Below are 17,155 nucleotides of genomic sequence, written 5' to 3' on the forward strand. Positions count from 1 at the left end.
CTTCAAAGCTCGAGTCAATCTTATTTAGAGACGATTCGAGTCCAGTTATTTGACAGACTGATCTAGATGTCTTGATGAGTACTTTGAATTGTGAATAAGATTAATTTCAACTTGATTAGCTGCAAACAAACTCTCTTTAAACTAAGCTTGAAAAAAAGCTGGAAAAATACATTATCAGTGGGAGACCAATTGCAAAATTCAATGAAACAGTCTCTCTTCAAGTAGCTTTGGATAAAAATTCAGCTTGGAAGTCTCACATCACTATTCTAGCGAGTTAAATATCCAAATATATGAATATAATATTTATATTTAGTTTCTACCTCTCAAAAAACACTCTCATCTCAAGTTATGCCATATCACATTTCTACTAACCATAACTTGCTTAAATTCCACAAAATTAATTTGGAGCAACATGGTTGGTTTATGTTCTCAATCCATAACTCCAGAAAAATTTGAAAACATCTTCACCATCAAATCCGAGGCTGCAAAATACCGTGACAATGTAAGGTAATTAAACTTATTTCCTCTTTCGTTATGAAGAAGAAATATCCGCAATTTTCCATTTTCTTTCAAGGTCCAAAGTCTTACATCTCTCTTACTACAGAGATTGTCGGCTCATTACCTTCAATAGCTTCAACATTCACAAGATAACTCCTCATTAATCTATTATCAACAATTACTAATTATATCATACAGATAACAAATCCTTCGTCTACATTGATCCATCTTGTTTTCCTTGTTAAGAAGCTAACTTTTCTAAGTTGTTAAATGGTTTTCATTACGTTTCCTCTCTATTTCTTTATCTTCATTACTATGTATTATTGAAAATAAATTTCTATCTTTAAAGACTAGGAGCTGCATATCAGCAATTCTGAGAGGAAAGAAAACAAATAAATAGATGAAAGAGACCTAAAAATTCCAGAGAAAATATGTTAAGGTTCTCTGTGATTTAACCAATTCAAATTGAAACGAAAGAAAAAAATCTACGGCCGGAAGTGTGCAGAGATAGTCAAATGAAGAAACAGCTTAGGCGTTAAACCTACATTCTATTATAAAGATTGACGAGATAAATAAAGGCAGCCGAATGTCATCATTTTTATGTCAGGTTGTAGAGATAACAGTTGTCACTGGGGTCAATAACGTCAAGTTTTTCATGATCTGGCCATATTGGGAAGTTTATCAGTGCAATATACACAGATAATCTGTACCGGCTCAAATTATAATTGGATAGATTAGATGAAGCTGTCATATACTGATTCTCTTTACTTAGCATGAGAGGAATAGGAAAGACCACTGGATATCACAGCCTCTTTAATTTCCCCGCACTCCTGATGTTTTAATGTTTAAAACCACGACACGAGTATTTTATAATGAAAAAGTATTTTATTCTGATAGCATTTAATTCTGAAAAGAAGAAATAGTCCTTGTTGAAACGATAAACTGAAAACTTGTCATCGTTTCAATGCGAAGTCAAAGAATATATATTTGGCCTATTATATTTTCTCAAGTTTTGTCCGCACTCACATGGTAACAATCAACGCAAGAAAAATAAAAGCAATTGTGAATATTCAAAAAAAGGGACTCCAGCAAAAACGTAAGGCTTTTCCTGACCGTTTCAAACAATACCAAATAATCATTAACATGACAGAAAAATATGTCATTCCAGGTCTGGTACACTGAAATGCAGAATTCAATAAGCATCATAGTTCATCCGACAAAATCATCTTTGTATTCGTTTTCGAGAAAAAATATGTAATATTTGAAACGTGGGGCCTTCAGACTTTGTAATCTATAGAAGAATACGAAGAAAATAGAATAACAAACTACGATTGAGATTTACAGAGTCAAAAATGCATAAATAAAGACATCACGTTGCCTACTGTGGTTGGATCTAGGAAATTGAAGTATGTCATATTCATCGTTTTGAACAGAAAAATCCGAACGACGAACAGCCGTCTAAAGCATATATTCTGCAAAAATGAATTGAGAAGCCTTCGGGACTTCTCTACCTTGTACCTTGCAAAGTTCTGAGTTAGTTTTCTTTCATCCCATCGTTTTAAGATCCAGGTCATCCCTATATCCAATGTAAAGCAGTCTCTAAATATGAAATGCCTGTCTGCTTAGGCTCATTTGTGATTTTCCATTATGCATGGCATTGTTCCAGACTTATTGCTCGCGTGATACACAATTTCAAAGCTTGAGATAAAGGTAGTCTTAATTATTGACCTCTCTGGCACTTTGCATTCAGACTTTTTCTGTGGATCTTTTACAATCGTATCTTAAGATATCCAAATTGTTTTTCACATTCTTTGCCTTCACTCCACTACTTATTGATATCTGTGGCAACATCTCTTCCTCTCTGGATCAAAGAGTATGTACGTATTTGGAGGTTCTATAGATCTTTCTGATTAAGGTCTTCAATGTATTCCTTGATAGACTTTACTGTATCACTAGTGAGAAGGCAGTTGATTAAGATAGATTTGCTGAAGGGTTCCGCAAGGGACACTGAATTGTTTTAGTATCAACATTTAGAAAAAAAATCTTTTAACAACAGTTACTAAACCTTTTGCAATATATAAACATTATACAAATGTTGTATTATTCATTCTTATTATTAATCCATCTTGTTCTCCTTGTTTGTGAACCAAATTTTTCAACTCTAGCAGTCAAGTGAGTGGGCGAAAAAAACGTTTACCCTTGGGTCAAATCAATCATTGCCAATTCGAGACTGTGTAACGACCTCACGTATTGATATATCGCGATCGATCTCGCGGTTCAAGATTTCTCTTTCCATTCTAAAGAGGACATATTTAAGGGCGTTGATGGGAAAACGGAATGATATAAAATCAATTGAGTTTTATCATACCACTAAAGTTTGGCGAATTCTGACCATTTATATGACCTTTTAAGTGGCAATTCGATTAAAACAACAAGGTATAAAAATATCACTGCAAGCTAAAAAAATGTGAACTATAATGAATACGTTTGGCCCATGAGTGGCAGAAATGTAGGGATGTGCAGCCATATGTATGGCATGAGAAATGTTGTAATGAAAATACAAGGATTATTGAATTTGTACATGTGCTTGGCTTTAAAACTCGTGAATAAATTGCGATTAGTTCTTATTCGGTACATGATAACAAAAGTTGAAATCTGTCACAAACAGGATATGCAAAATAGGGTGAATCGATTGAAAATTAAGTAAATCATCACTGTCAGCTATCACTAAATATTCCTCCGCAGAGCCTTCTCTTATTTCCTTTAAAATATTCCTAAAAAATAGGTACTATAGGCTATTTGTCGTTTGGCAGTCTTAAAGTGAATAAAATCAGACCACGAAAGTATCATTAAAATCTGTCCTATTAAAGTCATTCCCTTTTATCATGGGGTGCAACATAAAAACAGTGAAGGTGTAGTCTGATCGTCCGGGTGAGTGTAGTCCTGAGAAGGACTGTTGTCGGTGGCAGTGACTGACGTTTCGACAACCTGTGCGGAAGTCATCATCAGAGTCAAGTGAGTGATTGTTGTCAGTAGAATGTTCTTATTCCAGTTCGTGTGAAATGATCGGTTGGTTTTGCCGTGATGTTATTGGCTGTAAGACTCAAGTGACGTAAGTCGTTCGTGATTGGTCTGTTTCGGTCTGTCGGTAAAGCTAGGTTGTTCTTTTTCGGTCGTTTGTGATGTTTATGTCGTGAATGAGTCGTTTGTATGGGGCGGGTAGTTGTTGACATCTGTTTAGGGGAGTCTGTTCTAAGTTAGTAAACCAGCTTTCCAGAGTCAGTCGTTGAAAATAATCAGTGCTGTAGGTTAGGCATTGCGCAGAGTCCCAGTCAATGTTGTGGTTGGTAAGTCGATAATGTTCAGCAATGTGATTGCTGACATCACCTTTCCTCGTCGCCCGTCTGTGTTCAGTCAGCCTTGTTGTGAGGTTTCTGCCAGTCTCACCGATGTAGCAGGCTTGGCAGTCGGAACAATTGATCTTATAAATCGTTCCCTGTCTGTTCCTCGGTTCGTCTTTGTCTTTAACGTTGGTTAGTAACTGACGTAGTGTGGTGATGGGTTTGTGGGCGACGCGGATATTGAAGGGTAGTAAGATGCGCGAGATGTTTTCAGACATACCTTTTATGTACGGTATGGTTGCTGTAGTCGTAGGGGTTGCGGTGTCGTTTGTTTCGGTAGTGGTAGTGGGTCGGTGAGTGTTTTTTTAGTTTTAAAAAAACTGATTTCGCTTGTGTGAACAAGCGAAAGGTGATGTCAGCAATCACATTGCTGAACACCATCGACTTACCAACCACAACATTGACTGGGACTCTGCGCAATGCCTAACCTACAGCACTGATTATTTTCAACGACTGACTCTGGAAAGCTGGTTTACTAACTTAGAACAGACTCCCCTAAACAGATGTCAACAACTACCCGCCCCATACAAACGACTCATTCACGACATAAACATCACAAACGACCGAAAAAGAACAACCTAGCTTTACCGACAGACCGAAACAGACCAATCACGAACGACTTACGTCACTTGAGTCTTACAGCCAATAACATCACGGCAAAACCAACCGATCATTTCACACGAACTGGAATAAGAACATTCTACTGACAACAATCACTCACTTGACTCTGATGATGACTTCCGCACAGGTTGTCGAAACGTCAGTCACTGCCACCGACAACAGTCCTTCTCAGGACTACACTCACCCGGACGATCAGACTACACCTTCACATGTTACCCCCGGGTTCAAACCATTTACTGCATAAAAACAGTGTTCGCTCGTTTCTCTTCTTTTTTTAGTTTTAAAAAAACTGATTTCGCTTGTGTGAACAAGCGAAAGTCTAAACTTTCCAACATTGTTTAATTAATAAAGGTTGCGAAAAAATCAGAGCAGCAATAAAGGTCTTCAAACTTAGTAGAAACCTCGTCTTACTCACTATAGTTATCTTACGACGGGCTGCACGAGAAGGAAGTACTTGGCATCCATATCAAAACTGGAGGTAATTTGGACCAAACACCTCTTATTCACTCACGGATTGTATTCTGGAAATATCAGTTGGGAAATCTCTTAATGGGATTTGTTTTTTTACACCTTATTTTGGCTTGTGTTTTTTCTTTTGGGGAAAGTTCTGCTATCATGTTGATTCTGGAAAATGACAAAAGCTATGCATTGAGGCTGTCAGTCATCGAGCATTTTATTGGTGCTTTATCGCTAAGGAAATCCAAATCAGCCAAAAAAATCTTTAATTAACTCCTCAACGGCATTACATCATTTTTTCAGTGATGTATACAACAGCAGGTTTCCTTCTCAAGTCGTGTATAATTTGAGTTAAGAAAGTTTACCTTCTGAGCAAAAATTGAAAAAAGGTACTTCATCATTGCTTCAGTATACGACTTTTTACCTTTTGAGAATATATGTGTTGGATCAAATGATAAAATCTTGTCCAACAGGAAATACTATGAAAGCCTAAATAGGTGCGGGATCTTTTTCCGAAACTAAAGTGAAGAAGGGGATCGCGTATATAATGGGTATTAAGTGCATCTTAAATGTAATGCAATATAAAAGAAGGAGTGAAAAAGGGAGCAACATAAAATTGACAAACTTGTTTTACTTTGACGATAGGAGAATGAGATATAATAGGAAAGATATTGATTGATAATAGGAAAGATATTGATTGATAATAGGAAAGGTATTAATTGATAATAGGAAAGATATTAAATGATAATAGGAAAGATATTGATTGATAATAGGAAAGATATTGATTTCTTAGGATGGTGATAAGGTTTTCGCCCATGGACATTTAGGTTAGGGAAATTGAAGAGGTGGGAATAAATATATAATCTACTGTTGTTATAGGATTCAAACGTTTAACTCTTGCCAATTCAGCCATGCTCAGGATACACCACTGACATCTGCTTCCCAGAATGTGATCATTGTGATCCTTCCTGTGATCCTTTATTCTTAATTTTTTATTCTTTATTCCTTTATTGTAATGGCGTTAAACTTAACTTAACATAATCAACCACTACCCACAAATAGCATAGCTAGTCTCGGCGGGCAGTGTGTGGACGCTAAAACATCTTACATAGATTTCGGTTCAACAAAAGATTCAATAAATATACAAGAATATTGTAATTGTAATCTATCAAGGGCTGAGAAGATTGTTCAAGGCAAATCTAGTTAAGGAAATGTTTTGGACAGGGTGTCAGTATACGGTTATGTAGGTATGCGCTATGTTCGAACCTGATCAATCAATCCGACTTTATGTTTAAATCCGGATCAACCAAGCTGAAAGTTTATCTACTCCTGGACAAGATGTATAGACAACAAAACAAAAAACTATAGAAATAACAACAACAACAACAACCACAAAACAAAATGAGCAATAAAATCCATTACTTTCCAATAATGGCAAACCATTCAGTTAAGCACTTTGTACTGCAAAGAACAAACTTATCCATATACCAAAGTAAAGTTGTCCTCGTGTGCTAAGAGTAAAACTATTGTAATTGTCGAGGAATTCGAAAATCATTTCAGCCTAAATTCCAGAAATGGAAATAACGAATTATTATCCCTCTTTCTCTCTCCTTTCGAAACACTTCGGCCCTTTTGATTCAGGCCCAGTACTCTACGAGGACCTTGTTTCTAAGTTGCCTCGTCGCAGATCTGATGGATATTTTCATTTGCCTTGTGCTCTTTTGTTTGCGTCATTCCTTTTGATTGCTGTCCCACATGATTTACTTGCGTTCTCGCGCGCTTTTTATTTCTTTAAACACAACTTTAAAAGTAAGTTATTCTAAAACTAATAAAAACACATTTTGTCCATAGTTTTCTACCATTGAGCCAAGCTTGGCTAAGAAATACAATTCAACATATCCCCTAATGGCATTTTATTTAGAACAATCAATCTATTGATTTTTTTTTTGTCATGTAAAGCTTGGCAAAGGAAAAGGAAAGTTTGCTGGAAAAGTTGTTGGAATCCCTATGTCTCATGTAAAGCAGTCTTTATCTATGATATCTGCCTTGCCTATCTACATTTGTAACATATCTGTTTTGTATGGCATTGTTCCAGACGTATCGCTCGCGTGATACATATATTCAAAGCTGGGATAAAGCTAGTTTTGCAAATTATAGACGTGTCTCGATACTTCCCTACTTTTCGAATTCTTTGAGCCAATCATTTATAATCGTATCTCAAATCATCTTATGATTTTCTTAGAGGGGGTAAGTTTCTAAACAAACTGTAGTGCTGCGTCAGTGGGAGTAACGAGGTAATGTGGTAATATCAACTAAGTTGAAATTGTAAATTGGCCACCGTAACGAAGGGCTAACGCTCGAAACGTCAGCTTTTTAACTCTTTACGGTGGCCAATTTACAATTTCAACATAGTTGATATTACCAAATTACCTTATGATTATGCCTTCACTCTACAACTTATGGAGTTTTATAAGAGAATTTCTTCCTCCTTGGACCTCAAGGCGTGTGCATCTGGAGTTTTAATAGATCTCTCTAAGGTCTTTGATGCCTTGAATCACGATATTCTCTGTGATAGAATTTATAACTGAGATATTTGTGGTCTGTTGTTGAAGTGGGTGAAGGCTATTTTCAGAGAAAACACAGTGTATTTTTGGACAGAGGTCAATCGCAGATTTCGAATAATTTTATTCTGGGCCTCCACAGGGGTCAATTTCTTTGTGAATAAGATATATGACTTGAGTAGCACTTCAAAGCTTGAGTCAATCTTATTTAGAGACGATACGAATCCAGTTATTTGACAGGCTGATCTAGATTTCTTGGTGAGTACTTTGAATTGTGAATAAGATTAATTTCAACTTGATTAGCAGCAAACAAATGCTCTTTAAACTAAGCTTGAAAAAAACCCGGAAAAATGCATTATTAGTGGGAGACCAATTGCAAAATTTAATGAAACAGTATCTCTTCAAGTAGCTTTGGATAAAAATTGAGCTTGGTCTCACATGATTATTCTAGCGAGTTAAATATCCAAATATATGAATATAATATTTATATTTAGTTTCTACCTCTCAAAAAACACTCTCATCTCAAGTTATGCCATATCACAGTTTTAATAACCATAACTTGCTTTAATTCCACAAAATTAATTTGGAGCAGCATGGTTGGTTTATGTTCTCGATCCGGAAAAATTTGAAAACATCTCCACAATCAAATCCGAGGCTGCAAAATACCGTGACAATGTAAGGTAATTAAACTTATTTCCTCTTTCGTTATGAAGAAGAAATATCCGGCAATTTTCCATTTTCTTTCAAGGCCCAAAGTCTAACAACTCTCTTACTGCAGAGATTGTCGGCTCATTACCTTCAATAGCTTCAACATTCACAAGATAACTCCTCATTAATCTATTGTCAACAATTACTAATTATATCATACAGATTACAAATCTTTCGTCTACATTGATCCATCTTGTTTTCCTTGTTAAGAAGCTAACTTTTCTAACTTGTTAAATGGTTTTCATTACGTTTCCTCTCTATTTCTTTATCTTCATTACTATGTATCATCGGAAATAAATTTTTATCTTTCAAGACTGGGAGCTGCATATCAGCAATTCTGAGAGGAAAGAAAACAAATAAATAGATGAAAGAGACCAAAAATTCCAGAGAAAATATGTTAAGGTTCTCTGTGATTTAAACAATTCAAATTGAAACTAAAAAAAAAACCTACGGCCGGAAGTGTGCATGCAGCCGGATAGTCAAATGAAGAAACAGCTTAAGCGTTAAACCTACATTCTTATATAAAGACTGACAAGATAAATAAAGGCAGCTGAATGTCATTATTTTTATGTCAGGTTTTTTAGGGATAACAGTTGTCACTGGGGTCAATAACGTCAAGTTTTTCATGATCTGGCCATATTGGGAAGTTTATCAGTGCAATATACACAGATAATCTGTACCGGCTCAAATTATAATTGGATAGATTAGATGACGCTGTCATGAACTGATTCCCTTTTCTTAGCATGAGAGGAATAGGAAAAGACCACTGGATATCACAGCCTCTTTAATCTCCCCGCATTCCTAATGTTTTAATGTTTAGAACCACGACACGAGTATTTTATAATGATAAAGTATTTTATCCTGATAACATTTTATTCTGAAAAGAAGAAATAGTCCTTGTTGAAACGATAAACTGAAAACTTGTTATCGTTTCAATGCGAAGTCAAAGAACATATATTTGGCCTATCATATTTCTCAAGTTTTGTCTTCACTCACATGGTAACAATCAACGCAAGAAAAATAAAAGCGAGTATGAATATTCAAAAAAAGGGACTCCAGCAAAAACTTAAGGCTCTTTCAAACAATATATCAAATAATCATTAACATAACAGAAAGGTATGTCATTCCAGGTCTGGTACACCCAAATGCAGAATTCAATAAGCATCATAGTTCATCCGACAAAATCATCTTTGTATTCGTTTTCGAGAAAAAATATGTAATATTTGAAACGTGGGCCTTCTTACTTTGCAATCTATAGAAGAATACGAAGAAAATAGAATAACAAACTACGATTGAAATTTATAGAGTCAAAAATGCATATATAAAGACATCACGTTGCCTACTGTGGTTGGATCCAGGAAATTGAGGTATGTCATATTCATCGTTTTGAACAGAAAAATCCGAACGACGAACAGCCGCCTAAAGCATATATTCTGCAAAAAATGAGTTGAGAAGCTTTCGGAACTTCCCTCCCTTGTACCTTGCAAAGTTCTGAGTTAGTTTTCTTTCATCCCATCGTTTTAAGATCCAGGTCATCCCTATATCCAATGTAAAGCAGTCTCTAAATATGAAATGCCTGTCTGCTTAAGCTCATTTGTGATTTTCCATTATGCATGGCATTGTTCCAGACTTATTGCTCGCGTGATACACAATTTCAAAGCTTGAGATAAAGGTAGTCTTAATAATTGACCTCTCTGGCACTTTGCTTTCAGACTTTTTCTGTGGATCTTTTACAATCGTATCTTAAGATATCCAATTTTTTTTTCACATTCTTTGCCTTTACTCCACTACTTATTGACATATGTGGCAACATCTCTTCCTCTCTTGATCAAAGAGTATGTACGTATTTGGAGGTTCTATAGATCTTTCTGATTAAGGTCTTCAATGTATTCCTTGATAGACTTTACTGTATCACTAGTGAAAAGGCAGTTGATTAAGATAGATTTGCTGAAGGGTTCTGCAAGGGACACTGAATTGTTTTAGTATCAACATTCAGAAAAAAATCTTTTAATAACAGTTATTAATTCTTTTGCAGTACATAAATATAATACAAATGTTGTATTATTCATTCTAATTATTAATCCATCTTGTTCTCCTTGTTTGTGAACCAAAATTTTCAAGTCTTAATGTTGACCCCAGGAGTCCTCTCCATTTATCTTTTTTCAGTCACATCAAGATTTGGATTTGAATTTCTACCTGTACGAAAAAGTGAAATCAGTAAATTTTACCGTTGATACGTTTGGTAATTTATGGTTTTGATGACAAATAGCAATTCTGAATAAAATTTCAGGGCGACATAAGTTCATCTTTCCCGTATTCTAAGCAATTCAAAGTAAATTAAGACAGAACATTTTACAGCCGTCTTCAGAATTATAGGGAGACAGGTTAAGCATCAAAAAATGCATTTTTGTAAATATAAGAATTGATAACACAACCAAAAGGCCGCTGAATGGATTTATTATTTATTTTAGGCTTTTGGGATAACATTTTTCTTTGGGGTCAATGACTTGAATGTTTCAAGGTCTGTATTGGCAATATCGGAAAGATTAACACTGTAACACACTCACATAATCTGTGCCGGCTCAATAGCAAATTTTAATCCGACTGATTTGACGAGCCTGTCTTAAACTAGCTTTGTTCTTAGCTCGAAGGAAGAGGAAAATGACGCTGGATATCTTCCTGGATTCTTATCGTTTCAATGTTGAAAACGACAGCATGATATTTTATAAATTTTAAAACTTTTCTGCAACGAAAAAACTGGTCCTTGCTGAAACGATAAAGTGACTTGTTATCGTTACAACGCAAAGCGAACGAGCATGACGCGTACCAAAGATTTTCATGTTTAGCCTTTGCTTGGTAACAATGAACGTAAGAAAAATAAAAGCAATCACGAATATCCAAAAAATGACTCTAGAAATAAGTAAAGCCTTCTCTTGCCTCTTAGAACAATGCGAAATAATCACTAAGTACTTTGTCATTCCAGGTCAGTCATGTGGAGATTTAAAAAACATGAAAATCAATACGAACAAAATCATCCTGTCTGTTTGTTTTCGACTAAACATTTAAAGATTTGATATTTGTAACGTGGCCTTCAGACCTCATCCAGAGTGGAAAGAAAACATATAATCAATAACTGCACTAAAGATATACAAAGTAATAAAACTCAGGAGAGCAAAAATGCGTTGATTAAGACATAATCATAGGGTTCACTTTACAGTTTATCAAGAAGAGGGAAGTATTTAATATGCATTGGCAGAATGGAATTAGTTTGAACAGTACATCCCGTACGACAAACTACCACTTGAAAGCACGTATTCGGAAATTTTGGGGACTTCCTTCTCTTTTACCTTGCAACGTTTTGCGTTGCTTTTTTCATCTACAAGTCTTATTCATATCACGAAGCCCGTTTAGGTGTGGCACCTTCGAGAATTAAAAAACCTCACGATCTCTATTGAGGTAGCGGACGAAATGTTTCTTTGGCTAGTCAAACAGAAACTCTTTCGATACGTGATGAAGTAAACTCTGCTACTTTTTTTTCCCGATTTCTTTCAACGCAAACCGCAAAGCACAAAATTCGTCGAATCTTGAATTTCGTTGCTTTTATCAACAACAGGAAGTGCGTTGAACTATTACGATGCAACTTTGGTCTCGTACATATTTAGAGTAAGGAAATGAAATTTATAATTTTTCTTGTGGCCAGCTTGGTAGCTTGATTTAGCTCTCTTTACATAGTATTTTAATTGCGGTTTGGTATTGAACTAAAGTTTTCACTGAAGTTGTCGAGAACGATAGCTTCATCAGAGACAATAGGTGTCGGTTTTTCTGTGGAGTTTAACTCTGAGTTCCGCAGGATTAGCCTGTTATCCTTAAATGGCTTGGTATACTAAGAAATGTGTTTTACCTCATTCCAATAATCTCTTAAAATCTATATCTCTTCAGTAGGAAAAGAAAGCCGTTCCGATCGCATGACACTAAAAACATTTCTTTTCAAAACGTGGTGATTCATGCATCTGCTAAACCTGGCCATTCAGACAACTGCCATTGCGGTTACGTAATAACTTTCTGAGAAATACCCCAGTCGACCTAGAAAACTTCAATGTCCTTCAGCTTTCACAAAAGTGAAACTTTATTGGCTGTCAGTATAATGCTCTGAAAATGTTTCTTTACTATCATCCTTTCCTATGTAGTTATGTACCTCTGATATTCCCAATTTGTTTTAGCTAACCTAAATGAATTAATGGCAAACCAAACAACTTCCCGGTCATTAAGCTTTCAGGATAGATATCCGTACTTCATGTCCAAATGTCAAAACATTTGACATTTGTAAGAATACTTACAGTGAGAACAGCTTAAATTCTTCCGGAGGATTAAGCTTCTTAATCAATTAAGCAAATTAAAGACTCTTTTCCTGTTTTGAATGTACGATTAACACAATTTCAAGTTTTCGTCTCATGTAATTAGTTTGTTTATTCAAACACGGAACACGATGAACGACCCGCCCTCTCGATTAAACAGTCTCCAGAAAGGAAATAGACTGATAAGTGACCTTCCATGCGTGACGACGCCCAATCACAAAGTGAATTTTTATTGATAAAAGTAACAATATGTGGAACATGGGAAATGGAAAAATTACCTTAGCAGTGTTTGCATTGGAAAATAATTCGTAGCCACAATATTTGTTTAACTACGCGCCAATGCATGCCATTAATTCCGGCGACATGATTTGGGCGGCAGACTCAAGTGGCACGTGCTGTAGATCTGTTATTCTGCGTTCCGATGACGGCAATCAACGTTTTTTTGAAGGAAGACGTTTCTTTGCATGAGTATCGAATGTAGAATGATTTAATCAACCACAGAGCTTTGCTTTTTAGGTGCGTGCGTGAGTGTTTCAGTGACCACGAACGCCCCCTTCCTCTTTCAGTGCATTTTTTTTATTGGTATTAATTTTCAACTCACGTAACTATGAAAACTCCAGCAGCAGCAGCATTTAAGTTCGTACACCGAAATTCTCTATGAGTTCAGCCATGAGAAGTTTACAGTACTGTAAGTTATTCAAATGAATACAGGCAAAAATTATTGTGAGTTTCCATGCGCGTCGACGAGAGACCACCGGACAGCGGATAAGTGATGCATTTCCATTTGAGGTTAGGATCTTAATGTGCAAAGTTACTGAGACCTCTGCCCCTTTTTTAACCAAAAAATTCTTGAACTTCCTAATGCCTTACTTGTCGAAAATAAGATTAAGGGTGCAGAAGTATAAATAAAAGCATTTCAACGATACGAGCTCATTCGTTTGCTGACCTGTCAAGCTGACCTTTATCAAATATTGTGAGAAAGTACAATAGCCTAATGAATCATAAATGCACTCTCCTGGTAAGTAATACTTTTACTTTTCATTGTTGCTGCTGAAAAAGATCCTTTATAAAGAAACTTAGAGGCTTGACAGAGCAGCTTTCCTAACTGAAATAGAATCAAGAAACAAACAAAGAAACCACACAAACGGAACAGGACAAAATGCTCCTTGTCACTCCAGGGATATGATTACTTTTTCCATTAGTAACTTAAATTCCATTTTTTAAATTTAGACTTGATTAACGTTTTAGTTTGTTAGCTTGTACAACTATCGTGAATTAAGGTGACCCTAGATCATTCAAAACTGACTGAAAACATGCTCAATTGCAACTTGAAATGCATTATTCAAACCTTGATTCTCGTAATTACTGACCTAGGCATACAACTCGTGATTTTCCTCTGTTGACCCAAGTCATAAACATCCAAGTCGCTCACCTGACTCTGATGTTGACTTCTCCCTGCTTGTCGAAAAGTTAATCACTGTAATTGGCCACGGTCATTTTCAGAACCCTCCCACCCCCAAAGTGGTTAAACTTTTTTACGTGATTGCCCTCTTTTTGGTGGGCCAGGTTGACTACAAACTTATTTTGATTTTCCACACAGGTTATGATATTTTTCTCATTGGCTGAGGTGACAGCTTTATCAAACTCTAGAGGGCTACGCCTTCAGTCAATATATAAATTAGAAAGACACACAGGATGTCCAGGAGGTAATCTCGTGAAAATTCATATAGACAAAGCTTGTCAAGGTGCGGAAAGGCCGTGCAGGGCGAAGTGCGATGGTGCGAAAAGAAAAGATAAAAACACAAGTAAGTAACATGTGTAAGTGACAAGAAGACCTTTATATTCTGATTTTCGTATAAGTTTCTTATCCTTGTTCAGAAATCGTTCCTCGATAAAAGAGAAAAATTCCAGAAAGTTTGCAAGAACTTAGGGAGGAGGTGTTTTGAAAAAATAAGCCGCCTGCCAATAAAAAATGTTAAATTATAGAAAGATGCAAGGTAAATGTATTACTTAAGCGGCACAAGACAAGGATATCGAGTCTCTGGTGTAGATTTATTCTCAGATGCTCTGTCATTAAGTAAATGAAGTTTCATTTACCAAAAAAAAATTCCCATCCTATCACAAACAGGTTAATGACCAGCGCATAAAGCGCGCAATGAGAAGAATGAGTTATATGTTTTTTCCGAGAACCATTGTATCATCGAAAATGCTTTCTCGACCTTCTCACGAGAAATATATATATATATATGTTTGTAAACATTATTTTAAATTTTATCATTTAGAATTTTCAATTAGGATAATCAATGGAAAGAGATGTATTGAGTACACCGCTGACCAGAGTACAACGTATGCATTGAAAGTAAATAATGGCACAAATCATATCGTTTTTGAGGTAAGTTCACGGATCTATCACATACTAGACTGTCATAAAAGATACCACCCTTTGGCAAACTTCCTCCACGGAAAAAAATTATCGCCTGAACTCGACACTCAGTGCCGAGTACGATAAAAAGGTTCCGGAGGATAACAAACGATAGATCCTTAGCTTGTTTTCAAATTAATCAAAACATAACAATAGGCAAAATGTGATATGTCCGATTGAGAATCGTAACATTAAAATCCAAGTTTTCTCAACAAACGGTCAGCGCGAAGGAATACCTGTTTCACTTTTGACATTCACTTGAAAATTGCTCCAACAAAACATTAAAAGCTTCTAAGATATTATAAAAACACACCCCTTCGTAGAACGAGATTCTAGCCCAACGGACACTCACAGATATTGACACATTATATGTTATTCTGATTGTAGATATCTTTACCCAAACTCGTTTTAATCAGCTAAACATTAACCTTAATAAGTCAAAAATGTGATAAGCCACACTCGCTCTCAGGTTTAAACTTAAGCCGCTGCGCTAAATGCGTATAAAAGGCAAGCGCCACTTACTTTTCTTGTGTTGTTTTAAATTTTTGATGAGCGTATCCTTATTCCATTTACAGAAAGGGCAGTGTGACAATTCCACAGGCAGCGAGTTCCTTTTTGATGAGATTAAAGTAGCTGGACTGACTCGAGTGTACAAACACCATGACACGATGTACGTGGGAGTATCCACAGACTGTAGCGACACCAGTTTGTATTTATTCAATACAAGTATTAATGATAAGCGTTGCCATTTCAGAGGCTTTCATTAAAATGTTATACGAGGTTCTCCTTTTGCACGACTTTTTGGCTTTTTTTTTTTATTCTGATTTCCTCTTTCAGTTATTTAACAGGTATTTTAATATTTAAAATTTTCCCTGATGCTATCTGCAACTGCACCATAATGAGCGAAGGAGAAAGTTTATTTAGAGAAAGAGTTCAGGTGCAAGTTTGACAGGACAGGACTCAGTTACTACTGAATTTATACGTGACTTATTGCGTTAGTCTTTTGTCCGAGTTTTTAACGGGTCTGATCCGAGCGCCATGCCCCGGATGACCTTATTAATTTTCGTTCAGTTTAGTAGCCATTTTCTCAATTGGACTTTAACGGTTTAAAAGTATCTTTTTTACGGCTTCCTGGACATCGATATGGCTTTTTAGGGTCTATATAAGTTGACCTCCTGCAAAATCAATGAAACAGGAACTCAAACAAATAGCAAAGAACATTAAAAAAAGAAAGCGTTAAAGCAAAGAAGCATTAGGAATGAGTTCTAATCTTTTCCTATTTAAATCGAATTCAACATTTGATTGTAATATTTGAATGTTTCAAAGTCCTCGTCATGTCACCGCGATTCATGATAATATTAATAAGGATAATCTGACTAAACAAGGAACGCGTGTGTTTTATTTTTACCAAATTTTGTCTTGAAATTAGGCAGGACTTGACTTCCGAGAGCTCAAAATCACCTGCGCATGCTTTTGTTAGTTCTCGCTTGGACAACGATAATTCGCTACCAATCAGTTCACCAACTGCAAACTTACACTGGCGCCCTGTAGAGAAACCTTAATATGGTCCGCCAAAAGGTATCTTTCAAGAGGTTCCAAAGCCCCACTTGAAACCTACGGTGACAATGCTTTCTCATCTTTTGCACCGAACCTATGAAACGATTTAGCGTTAGAATTTAAATCTAGTCCATCTTTTAGGGACTTTTTAATCAAATTATAATAAATAAGTAAATAAATAAGTAAATCTATTTTATCATCATTATTATTATTATTTTCACTTTAAATAAGTATATATTGCACAAATGAATAGTAATTTTCGGAAGTGAATAGCAAATACTATTCACCTCTGAGCAGCCGTTGAGGTTAAAATTGCACCTTACGATATATAGAGTATTAAGAGCTTTATATTTTTTGATTGTATATAAAGTTTTATATGCCGCTTTTGAAATAAAATCATGTATTATTTATTATTTAATTATGGATATGATTACCTTGTGTGAGAGTTTTTTAACGCGTTCAGAGTAAAGAACAAAGAGAGGTTGGCGGCTACTCGAGATCTAAAGAAAGGGATTCATTTCAGATTTCGCTTCAGTATATGTTAAGAACTGATTCTCTTGATTTCATATTTCTTGT

The 17,155-nt window shown here is 35.8% G+C and overlaps 1 protein-coding gene across 1 annotated transcript; it reads left to right on the plus strand.

Annotated features, from left to right (window-relative positions):
• Window positions 1-13,490: 13,490 nt before the first annotated feature.
• On the plus strand, window positions 13,491-16,997 carry LOC148719199 (uncharacterized). The gene is made up of 4 exons (XM_088740525.1): window positions 13,491-13,618; window positions 14,201-14,405; window positions 14,883-14,992; window positions 15,598-16,997. Exons 1-4 carry the CDS (start codon window positions 13,595-13,597, stop codon window positions 15,787-15,789), a joined length of 531 nt encoding a protein of 176 aa, XP_088596651.1. The 5' UTR covers window positions 13,491-13,594; the 3' UTR covers window positions 15,790-16,997.
• The last annotated feature ends 158 nt before the right edge of the window (window positions 16,998-17,155 follow it).

Source organism: Stylophora pistillata, chromosome 12, assembly GCF_964205215.1.
Source record: "Stylophora pistillata chromosome 12, jaStyPist1.2, whole genome shotgun sequence".
In the NCBI taxonomy this organism is placed as follows: Eukaryota; Metazoa; Cnidaria; class Anthozoa; order Scleractinia; family Pocilloporidae; genus Stylophora; species Stylophora pistillata.